Genomic DNA, 13276 nt, shown 5'->3' with positions numbered 1-13276 from the left:
CAAAGACTTGCAAGTTAGGTGGATTGGCCATGATAAGTTGCCCTTAGTGACCACAAAAGGTTAGGAGGGGGTATTGTGTTACAGGGATAGGGTGGAAGTGAGGGCTTAAGTGGGTCGGTGCAGACTGGATGGGCCGAATGGCCTCCTTCTGCACTGCATGTGCTATGTTCTATGTATCCTCACCGTTAGATGGTGCTGTACTGGGAGTTGTAGTGCGTGGTAAAGTGCGTCACACCTGGCAATGTTGACAGGGGCAAGGGGATTATATAAGGAGGAGCCGCGCGGAAGCGTGACTTTAAGGGTGTGAGCGGCTAGTTAACGATGGCTGATGGTATGTTCCTATTCTGGGGCTCCGGCTCGCCACCCTGCTGGAGGATCATGATCGTCTTGGAAGAGAAGAAACTGCAGGGATACCAGCAGAAAATGTTATCTTTCGAGAAGATGGAACATAAATCGGAAGAAGTTATGGCAATAAATCCTAGGGGACAGGTGACGACTGATAATTTAATATTACCCCTCCCCCCCCCCCCCCCCCCCCCCCGGGAAAACGTTGTGTATATTGCTTGTCGTAGAGAAAAAAACATGTTTTTAAAATGCAAGCGACAGTGAAAAGTGTTCAAATTTTGTGTGCCACATCGAACGGTTTGCTTTTAGAATTTTTTAAAAAAGAAAACCGTTTTTTTACAAATTGTCATTGCAGTTACCCAGTTTCCGCCACGGAGATTCTATTTTGAACGAATCCTTTGGAGCCTGTCTGTATCTGGAGGTAAGAGGCTTTTAAAAAAAAAAATTAAGTGACCGACTTCATCGAAAATCTCCCGCTCTTTTCACCAACTTTGAAATGCTGGATCGTAGTTATACCAGCTGCAGCAGACCCCATGTCGCTGCTGGCAAAATGACCGATGCTTTAAATTGAACGTGTGCTTTTCTCTCTCAGAACCAGTTCAAATCCCAAGGTACCCAGCTGGTCCCAGACACCGGAGACAACCAGGCTCTTGTTTTCCAGAGAATGCACGAGGTTCTTACTCTGCAAGAAAAACTGGGTGAGTGCCCTGAATAGCTGTTGCCCTGTTTTTTTTCCCCGTTCTCAAAAGCGCATAGGGTACACTTAGTTGCCAACCGTTGCAGAATAGATTGAATCTCCTTGTTGTCAAGTGCTATCGAACGCTCTTTCGCAAACACACGACATCCCATTGCACGTTGTAACCAATAAACTGTTTGTAAGGCAACTCCAAAGTGAGATAATGACCAGATCTATTTTGAGTGGGGTGGGGAACCAGGCAAGCAACAGTAATGTTTTAGTAATTTATAAAATAAAGATACACATTGGAGCTGCTTCCCTGGTCAGATGGTCTCTTCAGAAACAGCATATATTTTGTTGCTATTTTCATAATGATTGGCTGACATGTCATACGCCTGAAATAACCCTATTTTCTCCTTATCTGAATGTGTCAGCATCTGCAACCTTCTCAGATTTTATAATTTTTCAGTTCTTCTAATGTAATCATTAAAGTCTTGACACTTTGGGTTCCTCTTCCAGCCTCTGTTGAGATATTCTGTGAGACATTCAGTTAAATAGCTATAGTCTTCTGTTTGGTGCTGTTTCATTCCAGTTTATGGCTGCACATAAAGGCATACAGCTTACAACATAAGGTACTACAGCTTTTTATATTGCATTTCCTGAAAATTTAGTTCAGCTAAGGAGATGAGTAATCTTGTAGTTGTGCAGCTAAAATGGATGAAAAATGCCTATTTGACACTTTTTGTTTTAGTTGCAATATAATGTACATTAAAAAGTTTCATCACAGAATTTGGCCTGGACTGACTGGTCCATTATCCCATAAACTAACCAGTCCTCTTGAACTATTGGCTAATAGTTTTTCCTGTGGAATAATTCCAGATCTTCAAACCCTATATTTTGGTTCTTCTGAAAGCTGTTTTAAATATATGACTTTGACTCTTTGCCCTATTAAACCCCCTTTCATAATTGTCTCCATGACATTCTCTACTCTTCAGTCTCTGAAATACCTCCTCCAAGGAGCCCTCACCAAGGCTGGTCTGTTTGTAATGGTTTTGCATGACTTAGCATTGTGAGGTAAGAGTAATAAATTAATAAACAGTATCAATGTGCCTTAAACACCTTCAAAGATTTGTGACTCTCCCTTTTGCAACTCCCTCAATCAATGAGTGGCTGTCACTACACTTAAATTGTCTGCCTGGTTGTACCTCTGAAATGTGCCACCAGCTTCCTTGCTATTTATGACATTGTAAATTTTCAATCTGCATACTTCAAAATTGTACTTTCAGGAAATGCAGGCTTGAGGAGTATGTTGATTTTATTTTAATGCGTAGTGCTGAAGATAAATCTTCACCTAGCAGTATTGGCCCTGCCATCTGGCTCCCTTGGCTGGTGTTAACATTTCTCTGTGGAGCATTGCTGTCTCTCAACCAACTTCCATTTCCTCCAGTGACTAATATTATGCCAGGTTTTGAATTGCTGCCCCCTGTTCATCCCTATTTTATCATAGTGAGAATGTGAAAACACTATTTGCAAAAGGAAGACCATCTAATATGGATTCAGTACATTGGTCAGGAAAGTATCAAATACCCCTTGTAACAGGTGTCAAATTCCATTCTTTCTGGAACACCTTGTGCTGCCTTTTGGCAGGGACAGAAAGTGAGCTTATCTCCCAAGTGTTGAGAAATCTCAATGCATTTAATTTAAAAAACTTCCAACATTGAGAAAATCTGTTGCAGATACTTCAATGCATTGGTTTTGGTGCATGAAATATTTCATGTGTGACTAGGATTTGGTCCTGGCAAAAACACCCTGACTTGAAGTCACAGCATTAATGGCTACTTATAAAACCCTGATGCTTGACTATTACTGCTACCGTTTTCCTGTTCTAGAACCGCATCTCAACCCCTAAATCACCTGGGTCCTGTTATTTTTAATATTAAAAAAAAAACTTTTAGCCGCCTCCTTTTTTTTCACTACTTTGAATTTCACTTACCATTTGTTTCATGTTTCTGTTCATAGCTAACAACTTGCATAATACAGAAACACCTGCGGGGCGGGGGGGGGAACCAGAACCATTTTGACTACGATCATTATCTGTACTTAACCAACCAGTGTCTCCCTTCCCTCTGGCTGTGGCTCCTCTTTGCTCATCTGCCTCTGCTATACTTCCCAGTGTGGCCTGACTTTAAGTGCATTATTGTTGTTTCCTCTGGGCCAGTCCCCTGTGACTTTGTCTTCCCTTTCATTTTTCCACATCCTGTGGAAGCCCTCTTCTGACCCACAGGTGGCAAATTTTATCTTCTCCAGTTGGACAGTCAGTCTGCAGACATGGACATGCTGACGATTGCTAGCCGAGCAGCATTCTTCCAGGTCGGACAGTCAGTCTGCAGCTTTTGATGGCTGGTTTCCAGCTGAACAAGATCCTCAGAGTAATCAGGGAGGCTAGGGTGTCAGCCTCCTCATAAGAGTACTGGCTATTCGGAGGACCCCCCCCCCCCCCCCCCCCCCCCCCAATACTGTCACATTTGGGCAAAGTTTTAACCTTGCCTCCACAACCTTGGACATTGCCTCAAAGAACGTCATCTAGAACCCAACCAGTCTGGGGCAGGCCCACAACATGTGGGTGTGGTCAGCCAGGCCTCCTTTGCACTGTTTGCATTTGTCCTGGAGAGAAGCTGCTCATTCTGGTTCTAGTTAAGTGAGCTCTGCACCACTTTTAGCTGCATTGCGATCAACCCTTTGCATGTGGAGGTGGGGGTTCACCTTGTGTAGTGCTTGCTCCAGGCTTTTCCTTTTTTTTTTCCCGTCCCCTTTTTTATACTCCTTTTACCTAGTTCTTCCCCTCTTTTAAAAAAAAAAAAAAAAAAAAAATTCTTGTCCAGGGGAGGAACATACCTCCCAACTGTCACCCGCCCTCCCTAGGTCATCCATGTCCAACAGTTCTTCCACAGCGAGTGTCCTGGTATCTATGTTGTTGGTTTCCTGTGGAGGGTTTTTGAGCTTTTATGCACGAGCAGTGGGAGAGTCCACATCCGGAGGTAGGCACAAACTGGGAACTTTAAACTTGAGCATTTGAAGCAGATTGGGCAATTAGTGTTCTTTGCTTTTTCTCCTTGCTCAGTAACTTTTAAATCTTCAGAGAGGGGCTTTGCCCTGCTTCAGCTGAGGCTACTAGGAAGCAAGCTGATTGGTAAGTAGCGGGTAAAGTTGGCAAGTCTTCAGAACTTTTTTTGTTAGTTTGTCAGACTAACATAGCAAAGTTGTCAAACAATTTTTGTGGCTAATCTGTAAGGGCTGCAGACATAGTATTTAAAAACAAACTAAATAAAATGGAGATGGGAGGGTCAGGTGACGGTGTTCCTGCCTGTGTCTGAACTGGTGGACCCATGTGGTTCCCAGATCATGGATGGGATTCACCGACCCTCCGTGCTGAAATCGCGCTTGGCACGGGGGGGGATGGACAATTACCCAAAATCGATCCCAACGCCGGCACTCTATTCTCCAGCGACCAGAGAATCGTTGCATGCGCGCGATTGACGCAGTGCTGGTTAGGGGCTGTTTTGAAAGTGGACCCGCGGCGATTCTCCGCGCTTGACGGGCTGAGTCCTGCAGGCGTGGTTCCCATGTGGTCCCACCCGGTGGGACCTCTGCATTTTGGCTGCAGGGGCCGTGGTGGTGGTGGGGGGGGGGGGGGGCAGGGGGATCCGACTCTTTTGGGGGGGGGGGGGGGGGGTGGCAGGGGGATCCGACTCTGGGAGGGGGGGGGCCTCCACGTTGGCCAGGCCCACGATCGGTGGCTACCAAGCAGCGGGCGTGCTTGTTCAGGCGGTGGTGATGTTTCTCCATGCCAGGCCCCTGTAGGGCTCTGCCATGTTACGCAGGGACTGGTGCTGACATGTGGCCGGCCGCCATGTGCGGGCATAACTGCAGGCCCTGCCAGCAGCCGGAGCTGCGGGACGCATGCCGTGGCCCTGCTAGCCCTCTTGAAAACTGAGAATCACCCCGGACTTTCTAGGAAAAACTCCGGTGTGATTCCTGTCTGTTTTCTGGCGGGCGTGGGTACCTAGTCCCCAGAAGGGAGAATTCCGCCCCATATCTGCTGTAAGTGTTGGTTGCTTGAGGAACACTGGCTCAGAGTTGATAGCTGGATTCTGAGCTTCAGACAGTGTGACAGCAGGGAGGGGAGAGGTACCTGGACACTCTATTCCAGGAGGCAGTTAGAATAACTAACTTAAATACAGCCAGTAGTGAGGGAAAGGAGGGTGTGGCTGCGAGTGAGGTAGGTAGAGGGATCCAGCAAGGTAGGGTCACATGAGTCTTGGCCTTTGTACCTGTCCAACCAGTTTGAGATCCTTACTCCCTGTGTGGATTAGAACCAGGACTGCAGAGCGGATGAGGACAGCACTGTGGGTGCGGGGAGCTGGTGGAAGAGAGATTTGGTCGTAGTTGGGGACACTGACACTATTTTGTCACAAAGTCTGATGGTGTTGTACCTAAATGCATGCAGTATATAGAACCAGGTAAATGAGCTTGTTGTGCACACTGAAATTGGCTTGTACAATGTGGGCATAGCTGGATCTGGGCTGGGATCTAAGCACCCAAGGATGTGTCATATCGAGGGAATGGGGTTGCATTGTTAACGAATTAAATTGAATCCATCTACGATCAGAAGGTATAGAATCTGTGGGTAGTGTTGAGGAATTGCAAAGGGAAAAAAACCCTGATGGGAGTTGTGTACATGTCCCCTTGCAGTAGTCAGAATGTGGGGCAGAAAATAAATCTGGATATAAGAAAGGCAATATTACAATAATCGTGGGGGACTTCAATATGCATGTGGACTGGGAAAATCAGGTTGGTAGTGGATCCCAAGAAAAGGAATTTGTGGAATGTCTAAGATGTTTTTTTTTTGGGCAGCAGCAGGCTGGATTAGGGAACTTGAAGTGAAGGAACCCAATTGGGGGGGGGGGGGGGCGGGGGGTGGAGGAAATACGAGCTAGTAATACAAAAATGGCAAGAGTTATTTTTTTTGTATGTAAAAGAGGCAAGAATAGACATTGGACCACTAGGGAACAGAAATGGCAGAAACTAAATCGTTACTTTGCATCAGTCTTCACAGTGGAAGACATCAGTGCGATACCAGAATTTCAGGAGAATCCGGAGGCAAGTGTAGTGGCCATGATTTTAGAAGATTATGGGTAAACTGGAAGGTCTGAAGATGTATGAATCACCTGAGCCAGATGGACTATACCCCAGGGTTCTAAAGGAGATTGTGGAGGCATTGGTGATGATCTTGCAGGAATCACTGGGGGCAAGGAGGGTCCCAGAGGACTGGAAAATGGCTAAAGTAACACCCCTGTTTAAGGAGGGAGGGAGGCTGAAGACTTAAAATTATAGGGCGGTTAGCCTGACTTTGATCAGTAAGTAAAGAGGAGATTGCGGAGTGTTTGGAAGTGCACGATTAAAATAGGACTGAATCAGCAAGAGAAGTTCCTATTGGACAAATCTGTTGGGTAACATGGAGATGGACAAAGGAGAACCAGTGGACACAATCTCTAATTTAGATTTCCAGAAGACCGTTGACAAGGTGCCATAGAGGAGGCTGTTAAATTGGGGAAAGATACTGGCATGGATAAAGGATTGGCTGACTGGCAGAAGGCAGAGTGGGATAAAGGGGTCTCTTTCAGGATGGCAGCTGGTGGCTAGTGAGTGTGCCTCAGGGGCCAGTGTCGGGACTACAAATTTTCACAATATACATTAACGATCTGGAAGAAAACGGAGGGCATTATTGCTAAGTTTGCAGATGATACAAAGATGCAGAAGGACAGGTAATATTGAGGAAGCAGGGGGCTGCAGAGGGTGTGGGACAGGCTAGGTGGGTGGCAGATGGAAAAGAGTGAGGTCATGCACTTTGTAGGTAGAATGGAGGCATAGACTATTTTCTAAAGGGGAAATGGCTTGGGGAAATCAGAGCCACAAATGAGTCTTAGTTCAAGATTCTCTTAACTGCTGACTGAACCTTCATGTTAACGGTTAGGAAGGCAAATGCAATGTTGGCATTCATGTTGAGAAGGGCAAGAATACAAGAGCAGGGATGTACTTCTGAGGTTATACAAGGCTCTGGTCAAACCCCATTTGGACTATTTTGAGCAGTATGGGCCTTGTATTTAAGGGAGGATGTGCTGGCCTTGGAAAGGATCCAGAGGAGGTTCACATGACTGATCCCTGGAATGAAGTGCTTTTTATATGAGGAGCGGTTGAGGACTCTGGGTCTGTACTCGGGAGTTTAGATGGGGTGGAATCTTGCTTAAACTTGCAGGATACTGAGGCCTAGAAAGAGTGGACATGGAGAGGATGTATCCACCAGTAAGAAAAAAAAACAGAACTTGAAGGGACTTTAAAGTTGAGATGGGGAATTTCTCCAACTAGAGGGTGATTAATCTGTGGAACTCATTGCTGCAGAAGGCTGTGGAGACCAAATCATTTTTTAAAGATCGATTTAGATTAATGAGGGATCAGGGCTTTTTGAGAGAAGGCAGGAGAATGGAGATGAGAAATATATCTGCTATGATTGAATGGCAGAGTAGACTCGATGGGCCAAATTGCCCAATGCTCAATTCTGTGGGCCAATGTCTTATGGTCTCTGTCAGTTTGTTTCCTGAGATCTTCCAAGATCGCTATTCTGCTGTCTGTGTTGGTCTGTATGCATGCCATGGGAGTGCTGTCCAGTAGTTTTACCCAGGAAATGAACTGACCCAAACAGTTCCATTGCCTCAACTCTATCGAAGGCCACTTCTGGGTCCCGGGAGATCAATTCTGGTGTTCTTTCCTTGGATGGGGGTAATTGTCCCATTCAGCAGGTGCCTGATGCTCCATGTTAGCTACCTACCCTTGACAAAACCCATCTAGTCCTCTGCAACCAGCAACTCTCCAGCCACTTGCCAGGATCTTTGCATCTACATAGGGAGATGGGCCTGTTGGGTCTTTGGGGATCAGCGATAGTGAGGTTTGTGCTAGTGTTGGGAGAAAGGAGTCCCTTACCAGTGAGTCTGCGAACCTCTGCTGCAGAGTGCTGCACAACTCTTGTAGAAGTCTGCTGGGAATCCGTCCAGTCCTGGCGCCTTCCCCGCCTGCATGGCATTGATGCTCTCCGCAACCTTTCTCAATTTAAAAAAATAATAATAAATTTTAAAACTTTTTCAGTGCTTTTTACAAGAATAAGCGCAAACCCAACATAGCCCACCCCTTGATGTCAACCAGATCCCAATGTGTGTAAGATAAAAGTGGAATCCCTCTGAGCAAATTTCACCTCCAAGTGTAGGAACTCCATTAGATCCCTCAGCCATGCAGAGGCACACTCCATGGGAGAAGCTGACCTCCACCACAACAGAGCCTCGTTGATCACTCGTAGGAGAGCCAAGACATTTGCAGGTCTGACACCCCAAATATGGGCACCAGGCTCCAAATCTCATATACAACTTTGACATGGTGGGGAAAATGACCCAAACATTCTCCCAATTTTGGGCAGGACTAGAACATAGGAATGATTAGCTGGGCCCCTCTAGCACTGTTTGAAGCTATCTTTGACCCCCTCAAACAGCCAGCTGATCCTTGCCCTAAGTGCATCCTGTGTACTTTTAATTGAATCAACCCATTGTTCCAGTTGGGGAGCATACACATTAACAAGGTACCCCTTCCAGGACACCACTAACCATGATGTACCGTTCTCGTAGCTGTAAATGCTGTCCTTTGTGGGCATCAGATTAGCCACCAAAAAAATCAAACCCTTCCAATTTGTTTTTAGAGAAATATATTTAAGAAACAAATAGATGATCTGTGGTGGGTGAGGATGGTTTGCTGATCCCCAAGGGTTCAAAAGATGAATTAAACAATTTCTGCTTTGGGGCTTGCAATCTCTTGTCAGTTTGTTTGCTGCCTTCTCGCATTAACTAATGAGCTGGTGCCTTTTTCAATCACTTTTAAAGCATTGGTACACCAGCTATAAACTTCTGCTGTCCATTGCCTTGCCATGGGGCTGTTTTTCAGCTTGTCTTGCCAGTTAAAACACCTACATTGATATAAGTCTCCGCTTTGTCAGCACAGGGATGTCAAGGGACTTCGACATAGCCCTTGTTTTACCTGGGCTATTAGTTTCTGAATGAATGAAACTTCTCTGTTCTACCCCTGCTGGTTAATTAATTTTCTAAAGCTACCACTTTCTTGTACATTACACTTGGGTATTAAATTACATATGCCACTTGTCAAAATCAAGAGGATGGGGTATAAAACGTGACACTGTTGAGACTGTGTTTTCGCAGGCATTAGAAGAAGACCCACTAGGCTGATTCCTGGGATAAAGGGTCAACTTGAGGAAAGGTTGAGCCAATATCCATTTGGTTTTAGAAGAATGAGATGGAGGTTCCCCTTAATGGGATATCTAGAACCTCGAACATGAGGTGGAATTTCAAGGAATTCTCGACCATGGGGTGGTGAAAGCTAGGGTATTTGTCTAACTCTGTCTTGAATGTATCCATTCTGCAAGGGAGGTGTTATGGGAGGGCAGCTAGGAAGGAAAAGGGGTTGAGCTGACGGCCAGATCTGCCATGATTTTTATAGAATGGTGGAATAGATGTGAAGGGCCCATTAATGTTCTTGTGGCTTCCCTTTTGATTAATGTATTCGTGTCCTCCCATTTCAGCATCACCCCTACAAGTTCAATTTCCAGATATTGACATGGTGAACAGAAGTCCAACCTAGAATTCAGTCAAACTGCTGGCTCAATCTGTGACCCCATGCCAATATCGTCTCATTTGTTACAGGTGCTGTGATCTATTATACCTGGAAGGTTCCAGAGGATGAGCGTCATGACTCTGCCATAGAGAGAAACAAAAAGACTCTGAATGAAGAATTGCTGTTGTGGGAAGGATACCTTGAAAAGGTGAGGAGTAATAGCACGGAGAAGCTTTCATAGGAAACCAGCTGCTTCAGTAACAGGAGCTCTGACTGGTGTTTCGTGGGGGGGGGGGGGCTTAAACGGCTATTACTTGAACCCTTCACTTTCTCTCATGTAACTAACTTTTTTCATTCCATCTAGTGGTTATAGATCAAAAGTACCTTGCATTTGTGCAGCCTTGTGCTATACTTTTCTGCAAAATGTCCAGTGTATATGATGCTGGACTTTGTTGCTCTTCTGAGGGGACAATCGGTGAGTTTATTCCTTTCCAGTACAGAGCTTCTGCCCTGATGTTTTAATAAATAAAAAATGGCCTTCACACAAACACTTCCTTCCATAAGGAAGTTTTCTCTCGTAGCATTTCTACTGTTTTTTTCCCCTGATTGAATCATTGGGGTGAATTTTGGCTGATGAGGCTTTCATCTGGACAGGAATAATTGATGAGAGATTTGGTTACTAGCTTGGATTTCAAAATGCTTGGTGTGAAAATGGTGCAGGGATTAAATACCCAGTAAATCCCTACTGCTGATGGGACTAATTTGTTTGTTTGTCCCAGTTTTTGCCTGTGTAAAAATTGAATCTAGGGAGTATCTGGCCCAGTAAAGTGATCCCAAAGACGGGGACAAAAGTTTTTTCAACTGTTGTCATCTTTCTCTTTCAGGTGGCTCCTGATTCCCATCTTGCTGGGAAGAACTTCACAATGGCAGATGTAATGCTGTTCCCACAAGTGGCGTATGCTGTTCACTTTGGGTAAGTTGCTACCACTAATTAGTATTTCAGTTTGCATTTCTTTTGCAAATCTGGATTATAACTTTTTTTTTGTGCAGAAACTTACCATTCAGCTTAATCAGTCCGCTCTAGTGTCTCTGCTGAACTTGTGCTTCTCCTATCCTTCCTGCCTCACGATCAGCATCCTCTATATTGTCTCCTTGTCAGCATCCTCTGTATTGTCTCCTATCATTGTATATAGCTTTCCTCTTGAGCATCTATACTAGTTCCCTCCATTGTCTATAGCAATGAGTTCCCAGTCTAATTGGGAACTTTATGAATTTCTCTTCTCCCCTCCCCCCCCCCCCCCCCCCCCAACTTCTCTTGTTTGTTCATGGGATGTTTGTTCATTGACTAAGCTAGTATTTGTTTCCTGGATTTGCAGGCAAGAATGATGGATTTCCTTTTCCAAAGGACACTAGTGATGTGAGACTAGCATTATAATTCAGATTTCAAAAATTTATTGGATTTACATTTCACCAGATTTTAACCCATGTTCCCAGAGACTGGGCTTCATTCCCAGTCCAATAACAACCCCCTCCATAAAATTGGTGACTATCAATTCTACTTTTGTCACATTTTCATCTCCACAAAAGCAATCCAGCTTGCTCATTCTTCCCCAAGGGGTATCGTCATTCATTTTTAGTATTCTAGCAAATCTTTTCTGTCCCTTTTTTTTAAAAACCCAGTACAGCAATGAAGCCTCGTGCTCAATATAACTTTAACCTGTGCATTTTTTGTGACTTTTGTATTTATCAATCCTTTTGCTCTTCTACCTCGTTTAGACACTTATTTTCTAAGTAATATGTGATGCTTATTCTTACCAAATTTAATGCCTCGACTATAATTGAGAAATTTCAGCTGTGCTTATCTTGCAATGTGGCAGTACCAAACTCATCTGTCTCAGGGTTTTTTGTCTGTCTCGAGTTTAGATATTCTTTTTTTTTTTCTGAAGTCTCATTACATATAAAATAGCTCTACTATAGTAATCCTTGTAGGACTCTGCTTCCGGTCCTCCAGCCAGCTATTCATTGTGTCTTCTGACTTCACATACTCTTGCCTTCTGCCTCTGATATCTGTTGAATGTTTTTTTTCACATTTGTTACATTACTTCCCATCTACTTTTTGGTTTGACTAACTTCATGGAAAGTTGGTCTTTCCCCTTAAAATGGGAAGGCCAATATGATTACAATTCTAGGTTTATATATGAACTGATTGGTCTGATCGAGCATGTTAACTATTCATCTTCATTTTCCTTTGCAATTCTCATTTAAAATGGGATGGGAGGGGAGTTGATGGTGGGGTGGAATGTTTTTTTTTTCTTCCCTGAACTCCTGTTCCTTGTTTTCCAATTACTATTCTTGATCCTTAGAGCATTGGTCTTTTATCTGCCTCTTCAGGCGTTAAAATGTTTAGTTTGGTTACATTTTAAATTCAGTTGGCACACTTTATGATGGGAGTGAACTCAAAGCAGGTTTATCTTGACCTGACATTACCTAAAAATCTTCCTCCTTTTGTGCCATCATAGGATTATTTTATCATTTAACTGCGAACCAGTTCTTTCTTCTCCCCCCCCCCCCCCCCCCCAAAACCTTCCCAAGGTCTCTTCATACCTGCCCTGCACCCCACCCTTCATTATGGGCATGGCACCTTAGCATTGCAATCCTGAGCATACAGGAAGCCTGCGGGAGGCCTCTCGGTATCTACCGCTATGTCACACATTCGGGCGCAATGTGACCAGTAGGTTGCGCCCTTCAACAGCAGCTCTCTACAAGAGCTTTGGCACATGTTCTTAACTGGTTGGTATGAAAGGGCAAGATGTTTCTTGAAGCTATGTCATGTGAGTTCCACTTTTTTAAATAAATCCTTTTGTTTCAGATTATCATCAGATAAATATCCCAAGTTGACGGAGTACTACAACAGAGTGAAAGAGCGGCCAAGCATCCAGGCTTCATGGCCTCCCCATTGGAAGGAGAGTCCTCCAACCATGGATGTTTTGAAAGATGTTTGAGTTTGACAGAATTTTCATTTTGCAGATCTGTAATGGGCCCCAAATGCATTTCTTGTGTTGGCCTTGACACTCTAATTGTCCTGCATAAAAATTAACCTTTGTCATGCTGCAGTCTGTCATTGTTATGTTAAAACCTTATTAAAATATTATGGTAACCAATGCATCTTTCAAGTGCATTCTCCTTCTCTTGTACTAAGCTGAAAGTACCTTGGTGTTCATTTGTTGGGATGTAGGCATGGATTGGCAAGAGCAGCATTTTGTTTTCTTTATGATCAGCAGCAATTCTTTTGAAAATTGGTGTTGTCACCTTGGGTGGGTGTTTCTATGCCCCTGTCCTAGATTGGTGAGCAGGAGTCTGAGAATGAGTTGCAGTAATTGGATCAGTCATTATCGTGACTGGGTGAGCAGCGGGTGGATGCATTTTTTTTTTTGTTAACTACACATTAAAGCAAGAGGACCCTAAATTGCATTTCCTTTGACTTTTCCTTCCAGTTACTTGGAGAAGCCTTCAAACTCTAAATGCCTA

At 44.3% G+C, this 13276-nt stretch overlaps 1 protein-coding gene across 1 annotated transcript; it reads left to right on the top strand.

Moving 5' to 3' along the window:
- Positions 1-257: 257 nt before the first annotated feature.
- LOC119971476 (glutathione S-transferase A-like) lies at positions 258-12913 on the top strand. Its single transcript, XM_038807045.1, has 6 exons — positions 258-489; positions 701-766; positions 938-1043; positions 9838-9956; positions 10633-10721; positions 12618-12913. Exons 1-6 carry the CDS (start codon positions 322-324, stop codon positions 12748-12750), a joined length of 681 nt encoding a protein of 226 aa, XP_038662973.1. The 5' UTR covers positions 258-321; the 3' UTR covers positions 12751-12913.
- The last annotated feature ends 363 nt before the right edge of the window (positions 12914-13276 follow it).

The sequence above is a fragment of the Scyliorhinus canicula genome, chromosome 9, assembly GCF_902713615.1.
Source record: "Scyliorhinus canicula chromosome 9, sScyCan1.1, whole genome shotgun sequence".
NCBI classification, from domain to species: Eukaryota; Metazoa; Chordata; class Chondrichthyes; order Carcharhiniformes; family Scyliorhinidae; genus Scyliorhinus; species Scyliorhinus canicula.
This window is presented reverse-complemented; position numbering and strand designations above follow the sequence as displayed.

What these genes read in the sequence shown, in the direction of transcription:
- LOC119971476 (XM_038807045.1), top strand. Translation starts at nt 322, where the DNA reads ATGGCTGATGGTATGTTCCTATTCTGGGGCTCCGGCTCGCCACCCTGC. An exon ending in GAGCCTGTCTGTATCTGGAG is followed by an intron (nt 767 to 937) that starts GTAAGAGGCTTT and finishes TTTCTCTCTCAG; the next exon opens with AACCAGTTCAAATCCCAAGG. An exon ending in TACTCTGCAAGAAAAACTGG is followed by an intron (nt 1,044 to 9,837) that starts GTGAGTGCCCTG and finishes CATTTGTTACAG; the next exon opens with GTGCTGTGATCTATTATACC.